Source organism: Eublepharis macularius, chromosome 5 (genome assembly GCF_028583425.1).
Source record: "Eublepharis macularius isolate TG4126 chromosome 5, MPM_Emac_v1.0, whole genome shotgun sequence".
NCBI lineage: Eukaryota > Metazoa > Chordata > Lepidosauria > Squamata > Eublepharidae > Eublepharis > Eublepharis macularius.
Window position 1 is genome coordinate 2,497,458 of NC_072794.1, and position 18,067 is coordinate 2,515,524.

The following is an 18,067-nucleotide window of genomic DNA, read 5'->3' on the forward strand; positions in this document are numbered from 1 at the left end:
GTGCTACTGGACTCTACTATTTTGCGACTACAGACTAACGTGGCTAACTCCTCTGGACCTATGACCCTGGAAAACTTGGGGGAGCTATAAAATATTTTCACTTTCAGAATGAATAAAATGCTTCTGAAGGTAAGGGTCTTAACACTCAAAATGTACAGCATGAGTCTGAGGACTTTTTTCCACTAGAGGAGCACTTTAAAAAACACTCATACTGTAGACACCTACAGCACTGAACATATGTTGTTCAATCAGTAAAGGCAGCAAGTAATTTGATAGCAAGTAAGTACTGCATATTTCAATTTCCCCATATTTTTCCATTTTCCAATGGCTTCAAAATCTCCATTAAATGTTACATCTCTAGTGATAACCAGGTTATGAGAATGGATGAGAGATTTAAACTGGCAAGCCTAACAATGTCAGAACTTTTCTACAGCAACACTTCCTGAACAATGCGGGGGGGGGGGGGGAATGAGCACAACAAAAGCTTTAGGAGATTCAGTGCTAGGCTGGGCCTTGTTCCCATCCTTTGCAATGCAACATTAAACCAACAAAAAAGATGGCATCTTTTTAAACTTTCCTGTTGGGAGTACAGAGAACCCCAGACTACCCACAATATATACCCCTTCAGTAGGACAGGATTTCAGCTAACACTGCAGCCAGCTATGGCACACCAGTAGAAATATATAAGACCCAGCAGAGACCTTCCCCCACAAGAGATCTCATGTATCTTGATGTGAGAAATGGGACGATAACACTCTGCCCCCAAGTATGAGCACACAAGATTTGGGCAAGGAGGTACTTCTTCAACACAGTCAGCAAGAAAAAGCACGAAATTCCAAATGTCAATGTCCACCAGGAATCTCAACTTCAATACAGTACAGTACCTGGAAATCCAAGTGCAAGGCACCTGATACAGATACACCAGAGAGGCGCCCGCTCACTAGGGATGAGACAGGGGCTCAAAGTAGGACTCCTTGATACCCTCCCCTCAGATCCCCACAGCATCAACGCCCATATCGCCAGCATCTCTCTCTAGCATGCAGGGTAAGCGTGCCTTGGGCAGCCGACAAGTACACCCAGGTAAAGCTCCCAACATGCACCACTGAAAGAAATGATGAGCCCAGGCATCTTTGCTGACAAACACCAACTCACCATTCCATCAACTGCCACTCCGGGCCCATTTTTTTCTGATAGAACTGGAGTCAGAGCTCATGAAGAGAAACTATGCCCAGTGACAGAGTTTCAATAAAACTCCCCGCAACGTAGGAGTAAGCATTATCAATTACTACACAATCTTCCCTAACTGGTGATTAAAAAAATAGTTTTAATGCAAATAATGCATAAACAGAGTGAAAGAATGTGCAGATACACATTCATGGCATTAAGATTTGCAGAGATAATATACCATCTCAGTTCAGACCTCATTTTGTCTTCAAAATAACATTTTACAGTGATAAGTCTTAAGAAACAGAAGGCATATTCCTTTCATTAAAACCGTGTTGTCATATGATTTCTGAAATGCTGTAATTTTATCTTTAATAAACCACACAGAAGGATCAACTTTCTCTTCCAAAGCCATGCAAAACTTATTGCTGCAGCCAGTCCTAAACTCTCTGACACTGTAAAACAAGAAATTCCATCCACACACCCTCCACCTGCTGGGCCACAAGCCTTAATCCCTCCAACCCCAAGAACGGTCCAAATCGGGGTTGCAAAGTCTGAAATGCCTCCTCCACTGTCCTGCTCATTTGGGGGTGGGGGACACCTCTACTCCCCCCACACAAACACCTCAGTTTAGGAGGAGGACAGCCGAATCCTGCCTCATGAGCCTCAGATACTTCAATTTTATGTGTGACGATATTCGTAATACGCTTGTGTCTCCTTAAAAGTTGTAAAATAAACTTAGATTCATTAAGAATATACCACTTTTTCAATATTTCTCAAAATTTCCATTTTTCCTCACCCAAAAAACCCCTGGAAAATGTTCATTAATGTAAAATGTCTTGAAGTTGTATATCTCTTCCATCTGATAGAGAAACATCACCAGAAGATTCCAAAGTAGTCCACTTGCAGGAAAGCTTAAACCTTAGAAACCTGTAGAAAACACATGTTGTAGCCTCCTGCCCCTTCCTCAGAGAAATAATATATAATGCATGAAACAAGGCTCCCAAACAAATGAACAAAAAGAGCTTTCTATTCCTCTAATAGGAGAATAATCCTTCAGTACTCAAAATATTATCTGTATTATATCCAAAATTATCTAGTTAGTATGAAGAGAACGGGGTCAGTGCCCTGGGCAGGGGCAGGAGATTCAGAACACCTTCAGCCAGCATGACGTCGCTAACCACCAACTCTGCACTGGTGTGAACAAGATATCTCAAGATATCCCTGTCTTCCCTCTGTATACTTAGACCTCTGGAGAACCATAGGTCCACAATTTCTTGAACTACCCAATTTCTCACTACACAAAAAAAAAAAATGAATTCCCTCCTCATTGTAGAAAAGACCACTGACCCTACCAAACTACCCACAGACAAACAGGAATCTTCCCCACAAGAAACACTGAATTATCCATATGACAGTAGCAAATCAATACAATTAGAGCACAGCTTTTCGGCAAGTGAGTCATGAATTGACTTAAGATGGGCCACAAGAGTATTAGTGCCACCATCTCTTTTTTTAAAAAAAAAATCTGTTCTTTAAAAGTCTCTGAAGCATTGTACATATCTGAACAAAGAAGAAAAAGAAAAAAAGTAGACAGAAAAAGGAAGGAAAGAAAATGGACAGAGAAAGGAGCAGGGAAAGGTGGAAAATGAAAACTGAACAGAGAAGTGTATGTTTGAGAAACAGGGATGAAGAAAGCTAGAGGTGGATCCCACACCGCAAGAGGGGATTAAAAGCTGGTCCTGGATTTACAAAGACTGAAGACTACTGCTATAGAGACAAATAATAATTGCCCCATGCCCACATGTGTGCAACACAACACACACACTACTCAAATATTCACCTCATGCTAACAGTTTCCTGGACTTCCATACTGCCCTTGCACAAATTAAAAACCAACCATATCACATACATTCCCACATACCAGCCAAATATACAAGTTCAACAACTATCCAGAAGACAACCATACCCCAAGATAAGGGAGTGAAATAAAATGGCTGAGACTGTGGAACACATATCTAGAGGTAAGTTTGGTGCTCAAAAGCCTGACAAGAGCAGATGGAATATTTCTGCAGTCAGAGGATTCCAAGACACACACAAAAATATCAGTTTGCAATTTAAAAAAATTAAAAACAGCTTGACGAGCACAAAACATGATCACTGCCCTCTGTAATTTCAGAATTAACACAATTTATTAACGTCATACTGTTCTCCTGCCTTTTTATTCTCACAACAACCCTCTGAGGCAGATTAAGCTGAGAGTGTATGACTGGCCCAAAGTCCCCCAAGCTTCTAAGGCAGAGTGGGGATTCAAATCTGGGTCTCTCCGATCCTAGTGAGGCACTCAGTCGTGCAGTTCAAAGGTGAACCAGAAGAATAAAGGAAGACTGGGGGATGGATTGCTTCACCTGAGCCTCTGGCAGTTTATATCATGGAGGATGGAATTTGGGTTGGAGGTGGTGCAAATCCCTCAACCCCAATTATACTCCCCCTTTTCATAATCCAGGATGCTAAAATCTTTTAAGGCCTCTGTCTAGCTAGGAATTTCTTTACTCTTTCCACTAAGAAGCTCAATGTGGTATACACAGTTCTCCCTTCCCTATTTTATCCTCCTATATCAACCCTGCTGTCGAAGAAGTTGAGGGGCAGTGACTGGACCAAGATCCCCCAGAGAGCTTCAAAGCAGAATGAATCCATGGTGTTTTCCACATGCACACTTACACTGGGTTTTCTGGGTATTTGATCCACAAGGACTGGATCTGCTTTGGGCCTCTAATTCCACACTTGAAGGAGTCAAGCTGGTGTCTGTTTATTTTTTCTGCATTAAAAAAAAGCAGCATTTCTGCTGCGGGCTATTTCCTCAGTTGATCAGTTGAGGACTCATCAGTTTCTTCAGTTGATCAGCTGATGAAATGCAAGGTTGCAAAATTGTTATTTAAAAAAATTAAAAAGGAAAAAATGGCAAAAAGACTGTAATACAACAACACATCAAAAACAATGGGAATCAATCTGGACTTCAAATATTTATTCCTCCAAATTAATAAATATCAGCCTGCAGACAGTCAAACTAACCACTAGATGGTATCTCACACCATTAAATCTGCATTACTATAAAATGACTTGAGATGCTGGAAAGGATGTGGAATGACAGGTACCTTTTTGCGTTGCTGGGGGTCATGTACAAAAATTCAAACCTTCTGGAATAAAAACAATAGAAATAACTGGCAACACTATCACAAACAAGCCTGAAGTAATACTGTTAAATGTCTGGAACAACTCTTCAATAACGGCTCCTGGAAAAGAATATCCAGCATTCCTATTGACAGCACCTAAATTCTGGATAGCGCAGATGTGGAAATCTAACAAAATATCAACTATAACAGAATGGAAAAACAAAATCTGGGATATGATAGCAATGGACAAAATAGCAGACCATTAACAGTAAATGTCAGTCCAACTTTTCAACCAACTTTCCTAGAAAAATGGTTTCCATATTTTGACCACATCTTAAAGTATAGATCATCAGAGATCGCTCTACTGAAAAAATGCATGGACTCTGTATTTTATTAAACTCTCTAAAGCATTTGCCTCTCAATATGGGATTACTATAATGATTTTTGTAAATAGAGCTCCAGTTTAACCGTTGAATATTTATTAAGGTTTTACATGTTAAATGTTGTATGCTAAAAATTAAAAAAGGGATTTACTTCTTACTGACAAGGTAAGCATGCGCACACAACATACTTTTTTAGTCCATTCTTAAAATTTCTCTTTGGCATATTGCAGCTGTTGGCTTAAGAAAATTGCAAGTTTTTCTTTTAATGCACCAATGTTGCAACACACTTCTTTAAAAAAATTAAAAGAAAAAACTGAATTGATTGCTGTTCAACCCATCAGGGGAGAGCGAAAGGCAGGGTCAGGACCCAGTCTCATACCAAAGAAAGCATCCTGAACTTCAAAAAACATTGGGGTATGTGCACAGGGAGAAAAATCACAGAAATCCAATGGAAAATTGAATCTGCAGCTGATGCAGCTTTTCACTGTGCAGACCACAAAATAGTCTAGGAAGCAGTTTGGAGACTGAATCAGGGTATTTTGATCATGCATGCAGAACTCTGGAGATAAATGATGTAGTATGACGCCAGAACCAACAGTAAAGGCCAGTGCAGGAAAAAAAGGCTTCTGGCTCCTAGACCAGCAACTCTAACCACTAAACATATTGTCTCTCTTGAACTAGCCTAAAGCTAAAAGAATCATGGCAGGGAGATTAATTAGGATGAGGAAAAGTACTTCCTACAATCCTGATCACTCGCTGACATGCATATACATGCAGACTTTTTCAGCCACAAAAAGGCAGAGGCTCTAACAGTGTACACGGCCTTTGAACAGTGCTAGTAGGGAAATAAGGATCAGAGGAGGCTCACACCATGAAGCACCTACTCCCCAATTCTCCTATTCGCTGTCCTGCTCAGGTTCAGGGTCAGAGGAGTAATTTCAAGTGCACTTAACCACAAGCCCTAGCAGTCAGATCAAATGCATGAAAGCTACAGTTCAGGGATAATGCTCAAGAAAGATCACAGCAAATACACACAGTTTCACAGGCTGCGGTCCTAAGGAAGTTTTCCTTGCCCCTGCAACTTCTTATAGAACCCAGTTTGCAATTCTGCAAATTCCATCTCTACATATTCTCATGTTTCATATTATGAACCTCAGAAATCTGTCCTTCAACTCAGTATGTCCTGTGTTTCTCTTCTAATCAACCTAAAAACAGCTTTTCTGCCTCACCACTTCAGCATACCCCATCTCAAATATAACCCATTTTCCCCCACTAATCCACCCGCCCCCCAAAAGCACTGAGGCAGGCTTTCTAACATCCCAATGATACCTCTCCTATTCAACAGAAGATTATGACATCTGAAGAGCTGGCTTTTCTGTTTTAAAACATGACTCCCTCACTATACCTCTCTCAGTGTTAAGACTCTCTCAGCCTCCAGTCCTGCCCATTCACAAAAAAAATCAGAGAATCTCCCCCTTTATAAAACATCCAAGTTATGAACAAACAAATATCTTATTCTTACAACATCACTAAATTGTTCACTAATTATTCACTTTAACGCCACTAATCAGAAATGGGTTTTTTTTTCATTCTATTGAGTACATTTGTAAATCATATCCTTTTTTTAACATGGAAAAGCAACATCACATAGAGTCATTTTTTTAAGGGAAAACAGACTTTTTTCTATTAAAGGAAAACTCTAAAACAACTTACAAATTAAAAATGAACAGCAACTAAAACAAATGGAACAGTGGAGGACCATTCCGGAAACCATTTTAACAGCGTAAATAATTCAGTAGAAAAAAATCAGTAAAACTAGGAAGGTCTTTATCATTTCCTTTAAATTCTTGAACTACATTGTCAGGAGAACCTTCCTAGACAATTATGACCATGATTAAGATTTTCCTCTTTTTCTTAGCATTTTGTTAGATTTGAATAAACTAAATTTTGTAAAATTGATTATTAGCCACCCAGAGCGTGCCAGTAGAATGGCAAAATATTTAAATTGGTAAAAACACAGCACTTCAACACAGTACCAATACATGTCAGGTCCTACTTCGAGCCCATGAAGAATCTTTCCAGCTCTCTGACTCCATTAGGCCGAGGAGCGCCTGCACACGTGCGCTCTCTGTTGTGGCCCCCACCTCGCCTGCCTGAGGAGGTCAGGGAAGCCCTCGCACCGTTGTCATTCCCCAAGCGAGGCAAAATGGAGGTGTTGAGATCTTTCCTCTAAAGCTAACAGCGCTATACTACGGCACAACAGCTCAGGAAATGGTTTAGAAAGAGAAATGGCTGCAGAGTATACCGCTGAGTACAGGATGTACTATCGGGTGGCTGCATGCATTCGCCGACTGTTCTTGTTTTCTACTCCTGTCACACCATCATTCTTCCTCGTATCCGCCACACTCAGTATCTTGACTAACGTGTCCCTTCAGATTTCGGGAGTCCCCGTCCATGGCTCATTCGACACTTTCTCGAACCGGCCAGGGGCTATTACTGACTTACGCTGAGCAACCCGCCTCGAGGCTCAACGAGACAGGCGGACCACAAAGACAGCGAACAAATACGCACAAACAGCCCAGCGTGGCCAGGCAGCCAGGCGTGTGTGTGTGTGTGTGCCCTGCACAACTGCCCCCCGCCGAAGGGGTCCCGGGCTCGGGGGCGCGCGCAGGAACGCCCCCCCCCCCAGGCCTCGCTCCGGCAGCCCCGCCCGCCTCGGCCCCAGCGCAGGGCCCGGCCTCTCCCCGGCCCCACCCTCGCCCGCCGGGAGGAGCGAAGCCCCCGGGCGCCCCCCCCCGGGCTCAGGCCCCTGCCGAGCGGGGGAGGGGAGGGGAGGGGAAGGGCTCAGCGCCCGCCCCGCCCCCTCAGCCCCCCCCGTCACGTGAAGGGCCTCTTCGTCGTCGCCGCTTCCTCCCCTTCCCCCCCCCCCGAGATTCCTGCCCGGGGTAAACAAGCGGCCACCCGCGCCGTCGCCTCACCCGGCCGCGGCCTGGCGCTCCGGCTCCGGCTGCCTTCCGCCTCTGCGGCCTCCGTCGGGTAGAGGCGCCCACTCAGCGGCCGTTGCCAATTTCTGCCTCCTCCAACTGCCGATCCCCCGCGCGGCCCCGCCCCCGCCCAGCTTCCCGGCTCCCCACTGGCCCTTCGCGCTGCCGCTCCTACCTCCCGAGGAGCCGACCAGGCCACCCCGACTTGCCCCTGCGCCGACCTCTCCCCTCCACCAATCGAGCGAGCGCTACTAGGGCAGGGCCCGCCTCCTTTCCCCTCACCAATACGCTGCCCCCTCCACATCCTCTTCCGCTCCGGCCTGAGAGCGCGGATCGGCCGGCTACCTACGCCCCGCCTCTTGCCAGTCTCCGAGCAGCCAATAGAAGAAGGACGGCGAGGGAAGACCCGCCCCGCTCGCTCTAGAGCCTCCCTACTTCCCGTGTAATTGTAGCGCTTTGTTGATTGGGCGGAAGTGGAGAGGGGGTGGGGCCGCACACCCTTTGCTGCTGCGAGAATTGCAAAGCAGCGCCTACGTGAGGACGTGCACAGCCGCCGAGACCGCAGCAACGCACGGGGAGGGGAGGGGGCTGCGGAGCCCCGTGCGCCAATCGGGCTGGGGAGGGCCGCCCGTCCCTGCTGGCCTGGGGGCAAAGCGAGGAGACGGGGGAGGGGGCGGCTAGGTTGCAGGCAGGAACCATAGGGGCCCGTCTTCTCAGCCCTACCCGTATACATACATTTTTTAAAAGTGCATTCCCACAAGGGGGGGGGGGCGTGAAGAGGCAGGCCAATGGTAGAAGCTGGGTAGGGACAAGGGAAGAAACGGTAAACCCGGAACCAACGCTGCATAGGCACATTCACTGCGCAGGTTACCTCTTTTTGCTTACTTGGCCACAAAGAACTGCCAGGGCTTGAAAACATTTGTTGCAAAAACTAAAGATCTAAATAAGGCACACCTCTCCCAACGATTTTTCAGAGTTCAGTCTCTAGTTTAAGTGGGGGTATATTGCATATTAATTTATGGCAGATTGGTTGCAAATCCTGTGAAAAACTATGCCACTGCTGGAGGGAGAGAAAGGTACATAGACTATCGACCATACCAAATGTGAGACTTTGAAGCACCACCAAAGCAAAGCTAAAAAGAGTTTTTAAGTATTTGTTACAGAGAAAGGAGCACAAATCCAAAACAAACTTACAAGAGATAAAAACTGCTAAAATAAGAGCTGGAGCTAGAAACTACCCATCATAAATATGAGGTACATAGAACTTTTAAAAAGATTTTATTTCAGCATTTGTATTTATTTCATATTTCAGCATTCAGCATTTATTTCAGCATGGGCTCCAACCCATAAAACTTTATAATGCAATAAAGTCTTGCTAATCTTTAAGGTACCACTAGACACCAGTAACAGACTAACATAGTTAACTCCTTACAGTATTGCTACCATGCAAACTAGGTCTGTAACCACAGGGGACTTTGCTTATTTGGCTGCTTACTTTGCTATTCAAAATCCTCCACTGCCAAGTGAAGAAACCACTTTTGAAACCAAAGCAGTTTTTCATACAACTTTTTCAGACAACTGGGCATCTCCAAGCCCTTGGGTGCACCTAAAGTGGAGCCCAGACACCAAACTCTACATCCAAGTAAAACCAGCGTGATGGAATTCCCACATGTCAAGAAGCCTCCCGTGCATTGGTAAGACCCACAAGGATAATCAATGTGCATCCATTAAGGGAAATATTTTAAAAAATCCATCAGTACCAGGCAGCAAAATTCAAACTGCTTCTGCTCCTGGCCTTTGAAACCCGAGTGTTTCCTCTGCAAGTCTTACTGACTTTCTGGACTGGATCATGAAAAGACTCCTCCACAGTCAATCTCACAAGAACAAGCCACATAATCAAGAACAAAGTATTCTAATATTCATTTGCCTTTGAAAATTCTGGAGTGTGAACAGGTTTTCCTCCATTTATCACCAGGATACTCTGACATAAACACTCTCTGTCTCCAGCATTCAAGTTAATAATATAATTATAACATTCAATTTATATACCGCCCTTCAGGATGACTTAACACTCAAGAGTGGTTTACATAGTACAGTATTATCCCCACAACAAAACACCCTGTGAGGTGGGTGGGGCTGAGAGAGCTCTGAGAGAGCTGCGACTGACCCAAGGTCACCCAGCTGGCTTCAAGTGGAGGAGTGAGGCATCAAACCTGGTTCTCCAAATTAGAGTCCCGCACTCTTAACCACTACACCAAACTGGCCAACTTCAAACCTGGGCCAAGAGAGGAGCATGGGGCTGACACTTAAAAAGTTTCCCATCCATTTAGGTCTAATTGGAAGTGGGATTTCAGAATTTCTTTAAAAGAAAAAGGTACACACTTTCTCTTATATGAAAAATGTCTTTTATTTTGAGAACGTCAGTTTGCGCATTATACAAAAAGTATGGCAGTATTCAGCAAGATTAAAAGTTACTTTCTCAAACAATATTATATATTTGTAAAAATGCTAAAACACACCTGGTAAAAATATACATTTGTTCCAGTCTGTCCAATGTAAAAAGTGATGCTAGTAGTATCCCTGTTTTATGCTGAGGTATTGAACTGTTCAGTTTTGGTACTGACCCATTCTTATACATTCGTTCCATATAAAAATACAATACTAGTAACATATCTAAAAAGATTCAGAATTAGCAGAATTCATGTGATAGTAGAAAAGTTACATAGCTGGATGCACCACTAATGATCTAGAGAGCTACAGTGTTCCATTTCATCATCCCAAGAACAAAATCTTGATGGCAGTTCAGAAAAATGTCAGAGCTTTCTCTTTTTTTTCTTTTTTAAAACAGATCAAAGTTCAGTCTTTCAGCAAAACTAAAAAGATCCCAAAAGGCACTTCCAAATGGCTTTCATTTGTTTTCCCTTAGGTCACTCCAGGGGAAAGGGAGCACCTGGTCTGGTATATGCAGAGACTGAGGTAGTAAATTTTACACTAATGCTCTTAAGACAATTAATCGAGAAGATATTTCAACAATGGGATACAAAACGGGGAAACAGGGAGTTCTCAAATTACCTAAGTGGCAGGACCTAAGCAGAAAAGTTGATTTCACAAAAAAAGTATCAAAATGCTGTCAAAAATATTTTTAAAAATATAATCTTATGGCCAAAATCCATAGGCTTCAAGGGATTGTTCTAGCAACCAAGCTGTGTACTGCGTTTTTTTTTTTAAAAGCAAACCTCACCCCATTAAGAACTGAACTCTGTCCTATCTAGTAGCACATACACAACAATTTGTAAATTCCTAGCCTGTGCTCACATCAAGGTTTTAATTTTTCCTTAAGAAAGCATTCACACAAATAGGTTCCTCAACCTTTATGGTTGGCAGGGGGCAGAAAGGAAGCAATGGGGACAGAAGCGTTTCTGAAAAGGCTACTTAAATAAAGCCCCACCAAAACACCATTTAAAAGTTTTTTGAATGAGGGGCACAGGAAATGAGAAGTGCTTTTTGGAGTCACCGTCCATTGCCGTACCCTGGGAAGAGCTGATTTAGAAGAGTCTGCAGTGGTTGGTTAACTTCCATTCCGTAGTTTGTGCCAAGATCATTACGACATGCTGGGCAGCTGTAGACTTCTGCTCTGAAGGATCTGTCCAGGCAGTCCTGAAAGAAACCCAAAAATAGTTAAGAAATTTTACAGCTGCACTTGCACAAAGACTCTTAAGAGGATGCTCCACATCAGATTTAACTACAGCAGCCCAGGGAATGCAAAAGCAAGGGGATCGCCCTTCCAGCCTCTGCCAACACACCCACTTCCCAGGAAGAACACCAGCAAAGGGAAGATACACGAAGCTTTACTCCAGCAGGACACTGGAGCTAACAGCAACAAACCCAACTCCATTCTCTACCTTTCCCCCTGCATCTAGTCTTTTTGGGAACAGGCAGGTATTGATTGATATAGCTGCTATGGCAGATAACCATCTGAGAAGTGGGGAGAACGAATATGGCCACTTGCAGACATTTGTATTTAAAGCTATATATTTTACAAACAGAACAAGAATCCTTGAACATGGGAAGCCCCTTGGGGTACATTAGAGCAGCCCAAAGCCCTTCAGAACAGGCATTTTAACACACCCTTCAAAAGACAAAAGAGAGAACTGCAGGTAGCCTGGCTTTATACTCCTGTACATGTCTTAAAAGACACCCAGCCCTTCTTCAGCATTTGTGGAGCAACCCGGATACAATATTGCCCTAATGTGGTCAGTGGGTCTTTAACTGACCTCAGGCATTGGCATGCATTCACCCAAGCAATGCTCCTTTCTTTTTCCTGTTTCCCCTTATGTTATACGTGGATTGCCTGCTTTATTTCTCCTGTCCTACATTATTTGTTGTATTCCATAAAACTAAGCAATGATGATGTGGTTTAGGATAAAAGAAGGAAAAGATGGAGATCGTTGTGTGCTTTTATGCTTTGCAATCCACAACTTTTAACATTTTTTAAAACTAAGATGTATATAAAGGTGCAAAGTTAATGGACTGATCCTACAGCCCTCTGGCTTCCTTGCTGCTGAGCCCAGGTGAATGGGCACTTTTTTGCTCAAAATGATACAGGTGTCCCTTTACTGTACAACATTTGTAAGCTTAAGGTGGGCTACCTCACCTTGAAAAACTGATGTGGTATGCCAGAGACAATCCTTAATGGTGAAGCTTTTTAGGTTTGTCTCTAACAAACAGAAACTGATTGAAAATACCCCACTTGCAGAGCTCCTTCTGCTTGCTATGAATGTGCAGAGATTAAACTCTGTATAGGTGAAATCTGGTTTTAGTCTGCAGAGGCAGACACCTCAATTCCAGAAACAGACATTTCTGAAGGACATCCAGCATTGGTCATCAGCTACAGCTACTCACCTTGCATACGTTGTGCTGGCACACTGTTGTGATTGGCTGGAAAACCACCTCCTGGCAGCAAATGCACAAAAAGGTTTCCTCCACTTTCTTTAAGAATTTCTGCCACGAAAAAGGATTAGAAGAGTTCATGTTACATCTACTTCTGTTTTCTCCCGCATCGCTCTGCCAAAAAACACTCTATGCCACAGTGCTGCTCAGAAAACAACAAACCTCTGTACACTGGGCATTTTATCCTGGAGACCAAGAAAACTTTCTGCTGATACCCACAGCAAAAAGTAGTTGTGGGTTGCACTGTAGCGTTCAGAAAAAGGCTCCCTGCAAGTGCAGCAGCACTGGAGGGAGATTTCAGGCGCAGGCCCTTCTCCAAATTGCACGGTTCATTAAAAAATTGCTGTGGGAATGCATCTGTAAGCACAAAATGGTGGTGACGGTTTCATTCGTGGTACTGGACTGTACCACTTCAATTTGATGCAAGTGTTCATGAAGCTAAATTCAGAAGCGGTAAGATGGAGATTCAAAATTATGGAACAGAATATAGACTACAAACCATTTGCCCACAGTTCACAGGATGGGCTGTGAAAATCTATTTTTGATACATAGTTGTTCCAGCCAAAAATGACCCATGATGAATAAAACTGTATCTAACCAAGCCAAGTCTGAACAGCAGCTGTTCAGCAATCCACACCCCACATTTACCGGTCCATCTTTGAGGGCTCCTAGGGCTTCATCCCACAGCTTGGCGTTTGCTTTGTCGGCTTTAATCCCAGCCTTCTGCTGGGCAGTGAGTTTGTACGCCTCCACTTTAGTCTTCTTTGGCGTGGTGCCCGGAGAGACAGAGAGACGCATCCCATTACCTGGGCAAGAAAATGAAAGTGTAAAAATGGGCAGGTGTGGGGACAAGAAGAAATAAGGGGGAGACAGCCGGCAATGACAGGGCATGGTTACCTACCAGATTTCCTTTTCCTCTTTCCTTGGCCTGGGGTTTCAAACTCTTCCTCATTTTTACTGTTCTCTTTGTCTTTATTTGCAACAGCTTCTAGATACCCTTCAGGATACTAATTCGGGAGGAGGAGAAAGATTAGGTTTCATATAATTCACAGTCAACAGCCCTCATTCCCAAATACCACCAACTCCCTTCTCTCCTGTGCCTGTGGAAAACAGCATTTTGAACTAGACGGACCCTGGGGGGGGGGTCTGGTGGAGCTCCTCTCGTGTACCTTTTCTCCTGGCCCAATTGTCAACCGTGGTCTTAAAAGTCAACTGACCACAGCACTGCTCTGGCTGCCACTGCCAAGGGCTAATTTGGCGGGCGGGGGAGGGGGAGGGGGGAAGAAGAGAAGGGACATGTTGTGCACGTAGGCAGCAGTGGAATGGGTATGGGGCAATGTGCTGCAAAGTTGGGGCCATTTTGGTGTCGCGGTTAAGAGCAGCGGGACTCTCATCTGGAGAGCCGGGTTTGGTTCCCCCCTCCTCCTCCCCTTGAAGCCAGCTGGGTGTCATGGAACAGCCAAGGCTGGCAGACAGCTCTGAATCCTCAGAGGAAGAGCAGCCGAGTTTCATGCCTGTCAGCCACCAGCCGGCCACAGTTGAGCAGCCAGACAGGGAATCTCGGACAGAAGGCCAGGAAGCTTCCCTATCCCCTCCAGGATCCCCAGACTCACGAAAGCAACATCAGCACAGGTCCCAAGGTCACTGGATGACCCTGGGTCAGTCACAGCTCTTCCAGAGCTCTCTCAGCCCCACCCACCTCACAGGGTGATTGTTATGGGGATAATAACAACATACTTTGTAAACCGCTCTGAGTGGGTGTTAAGTTGTCTTGCAGGGTGGTATATAATGGAATGCTCCTCACCTAGCCACTTGGAACACAGCATACCTGCATCGTCAGCCCAAGCTTCCTCATCCTCTCCTTTCCCTCCCGGGTCCAAGGGGCCGGCTCATCATCATCTCGCCTGAGCAGATAACGCCACACTAAGAAGCCAGATTTCCCTGTTTCAGGCCAGTACTTCACAACCTTGAGAGAGGGAAAAAGATTAATCCCTTCTCAGAGTTTTCCGAATCTATGCCCTCCTCCTCCTCCTCCGTACAAAGCAATGCAATTATATTTCTTTACCTTGTATATGCCATCGTATCTGTTCCCCTCAACAGGGGCATATTTGCTGTGTCTGCCACCCTTCATGTTCCGCACCACCCTAACCGGCTTCCCAGATCTCCAGTCCTTGGCCTCGGCACCCTCTTTATCATTGATTGGAGCACTGCAGTTCAGCGCCAGAGCCCTGAGGGTATCAAATAGGCATCAGCACAGTTGTGAAGGGGGGGGGTTCCCCCACAGTTCAAGAGGCAATCTACAATTCACTGCTAAGGAGGGAAGAAGACCGGAGTATTTTCTCCAGCCAGTTTGCAATACACGTCACTGGAGTCAATATATTTTACCCCGTGAAACTCACCAACAGAAGGCTTTGCAACAATTAGTAATAAATTACCTTAAAAAGAAGCAAAGTGAATGGGGATCTCATTGATCCCTGTGACCAATAAGAGGATCGCCATACCAAAAGACCTCTGACCACCAGATACTGGGACAGGGCAGGGGGGAGCTATAACCCTCTTGCGATACCTGAGAGTCTCACTGAGGTATCTGGTGATCCCCAGTTAGGAGTGACTCCCAAGAGGTTTTTACTTCCACCTCATTCATTTGTAAGCAGCTCCTGCCCCTGCAATGAGGCTAGTCTTACTCAGAGATTCTTGCTCTAAGCCATTAGGCAAACTTATACATAGTCCTATAGAAGCATGGAAAAAGCACAGGACATGGCTTTGGCTGCAAAGCACAAGTACCCAAAGACTTTGTCTGTCATTGGAAGGGTAATTGCATGGGGAATAATTGCAACTGTAAGACCCCCAGCTCTTGTGGCTGCAAAGACATGTTTCAGAGGGTGGTAGCTTGTATAAATCAACGTGGGAACCAATTCCAGCACTGATGGGAGGATAATTAGGGAAGAATATTTCTCCCTTCTCCAGTATCTTTTGTGCATCATTTATTTCATCAAATGAAAATGTTTTCCATTCAGATAAGCTTAATTCTATGGGGGAAGCAGGTAAGGAAGCATAGGGGCCGTGCCTAGGAAGTTTCAAGAGCAATGACGTGGCTGTGCAGATTATCGACCTGTCACTCTTCCCTATGACTAGCAGAAACAGAACTTCACAAAACAAGAGAGCATGCAAAAAGATCTGAGTTAGAAGCACAAAAAAAATATGGACTATATTAGCACTGACGGGGAGCTTCTGCTTAAATCTGAAATCACCTGTGGTATTACTAGGCACATCTTTTTCAGAGGTGGGTATCTCAGAAGGTTGTATCCTGAAGTGACAACTGTTTTGGATCAAATAATTTTTCTGCAGGACTAAGCACTTCATCCAGCAAAAATGACATGCACCTTCTACTGTCAAGATGTAAGTCAGAGGGTGCTGAGCTTGCTAGGGGCTGAGCAGTCTTTTAGTGTCTGATTCATTCCTTGCACAAGTGAGTACTAAGAGCCAGCACGGATTTCTCAAGAACAAGTCATGTCAGACTAACCTTATCTCTTTTTTTGAGAAACTTACTACCTTGCTGGATCAGGGAAATGCTGTAGACATGGTTTCTCTTAATTTCAGAAAGGCTTTTGATAAGATTCCACATAATATCCTTGTCAACAAGTTGGTAAAATGTGGTTTGGATCCTAATACTATTAGGTGGATCTGTAACTGGTTGACAAATCGCACACGAAGAGTGCTAGTTAATGGTTCCTCATCTTCTTGGAGAAGTGTGACAAGTGGAGTTCCTCAGGGATCGGTCCTGGGACTTGTTCTGTTCAACATTTTTATAAATGATTTGGATGAAGGAATAGAGGAATTTTGGAAGGAAAAATCAAAAGCATAATTATAGGATGGGGAAGACTTGTCTTGGCAGTAGTATGTGTGGAAAGAATCTAGAAGTCTTAGTAGACCATACACTGAACATGAGTCAGCAGGGTGATGTGGTAGCTAAAAAGGCAAATGTGGTTTTGGGCTGTTTCAACAGAAGCACAGTGTCCAAATCACGCAAAGTGATGGTATTGCTCTACTCTGCTCTGGTTAGACCTCACCTAGAGTATTGTGTTCAGTTTTGGGCACCACAAATTAAGAAGGATATAGACAAGCTGGAACATGTCCAGAGAAGGGCAACGAAGATGGTGAGGGGTCTGGAGACCAAGTCCTATGAAGAAAGGTTGAAGGAGCTCGGTATGTTTAGCCTGGAGAGGAGACATCTGAGAGGTGATAAGATAACCATCTTCAAGTACTTGAAGTGCTGTCATATAGAGGATGGTGCAAGGTTCTTTTCTGTTGCCCCAGAAGGTCGGACCAAAACCAACAGCTTGAAATTAAATCAAAAGAGTTTTCAGCTAAACATTAGGAAGAACTTCCTGACCATTAAGAGTGGCCCCTCAGGGGAACAGGCTTTCTTGGGAGGTGGTGGGCTCTCCTTTGGAGGTTTTTAAGCAGAAGCAAGATGGCCATATCACGGCATTGCTGATTCTGTGAGCCTGGGCAGTGAGGGAGAGGGCAGAACGGGTTGCATCAGTGCTTGGTTTTCGTGGCCCTTCTTACATGCCCAGGGTGGTGCTGATCGCCACTTTGGGGTTCGGTGGCAGTTTTCCACAGGCTGGTTTGGCTAGGGATCCTGGAGGTATTTTGCCATCTTCTGGGCATGGAGCAGGGATCACTGGGGCAGTGGGGGGGGGGAAGGTATTGTGCAGGGGTTGGACTAGATGACCCTAGAGATCCCTTCCAACCCTATGATTCTGGAATGAGAAGCAGAAGAGCAGAGGAGTTTTACAATACCATTGCATTGAGAAAAGGTAAACCAATAAAGAATGGTTAGTAATGGGAGAAAATGTAAGTGCGTGGGCAGGACTTAGAATACCTGTAGAAACTTTAACTACTTTTTAAAAAGTGTGCTTCCAGGACACAAAGCGATTAGATTTTGCCTGTTCCTAATCTTCTGTAAATCCGTTATAAGAGAGGTTGCTGTTTTTCCTCACCTGTTCATGTTGGTGAGCTTCTGATCACAAGACTGTTCGGCTGTCCGTTTGTTTCCAGAAAGGTCACGGCCTCCACTTCCAGTGTAAGTGAACGAATTACCATGATCCTAAAATGCATCCATAACTTTCAGTGTAAATCAGCTTCTTGGTGCCTCACGTGAGTACGCTTGCAACTCAACACTTTGACATATCATCACTTTTTTGGGGGGGGGGGTTGGCTTTATTATAACTAAGGCACATGGGCACTTACGAATTTTGAGATTTTTCCCCAGTCTGACTTTAATCTAGTATGTGATCTAGCATTCAGGCATTGTTCTCACCTGATTTGAATGCAGGATTTGCACATCCAACAGTGCACACTGTGCTTTTGTCCATATACATAACAGAAACTGTATCTGAGTAGCCAG

At 44.4% G+C, this 18,067-nt stretch overlaps 2 protein-coding genes across 8 annotated transcripts in view; both read right to left on the bottom strand.

Moving 5' to 3' along the window:
• Positions 1-7,787, bottom strand: part of LOC129330875 (lysine-specific demethylase 4B-like) — an 81,172-nt gene extending 73,385 nt beyond the window's left edge. For all 5 annotated transcript variants that reach the window (XR_008597082.1, XM_054981127.1, XM_054981125.1 and 2 more), the window contains exon 1: positions 7,699-7,787. The gene's annotated coding sequence lies outside the window, so the exon portion shown is untranslated. The remainder of the gene's footprint in view (positions 1-7,698) is intronic.
• A 2,328-nt stretch (positions 7,788-10,115) lies between these two features.
• UHRF1 (ubiquitin like with PHD and ring finger domains 1) overlaps positions 10,116-18,067 on the bottom strand; it is a 91,125-nt gene continuing 83,173 nt past the window's right edge. For all 3 annotated transcript variants that reach the window (XM_054981112.1, XM_054981110.1, XM_054981111.1), the window contains 7 exons: positions 17,661-17,767; positions 14,720-14,882; positions 14,483-14,620; positions 13,556-13,661; positions 13,303-13,460; positions 12,607-12,705; positions 10,116-11,361 (listed from right to left, as the gene is read on the bottom strand). In XM_054981112.1, the coding sequence (XP_054837087.1) occupies positions 11,215-11,361; positions 12,607-12,705; positions 13,303-13,460; positions 13,556-13,661; positions 14,483-14,620; positions 14,720-14,882; positions 17,661-17,767 (918 nt within the window). In that variant the 3' untranslated portion in view covers positions 10,116-11,214. The remainder of the gene's footprint in view (positions 11,362-12,606; positions 12,706-13,302; positions 13,461-13,555; positions 13,662-14,482; positions 14,621-14,719; positions 14,883-17,660; positions 17,768-18,067) is intronic.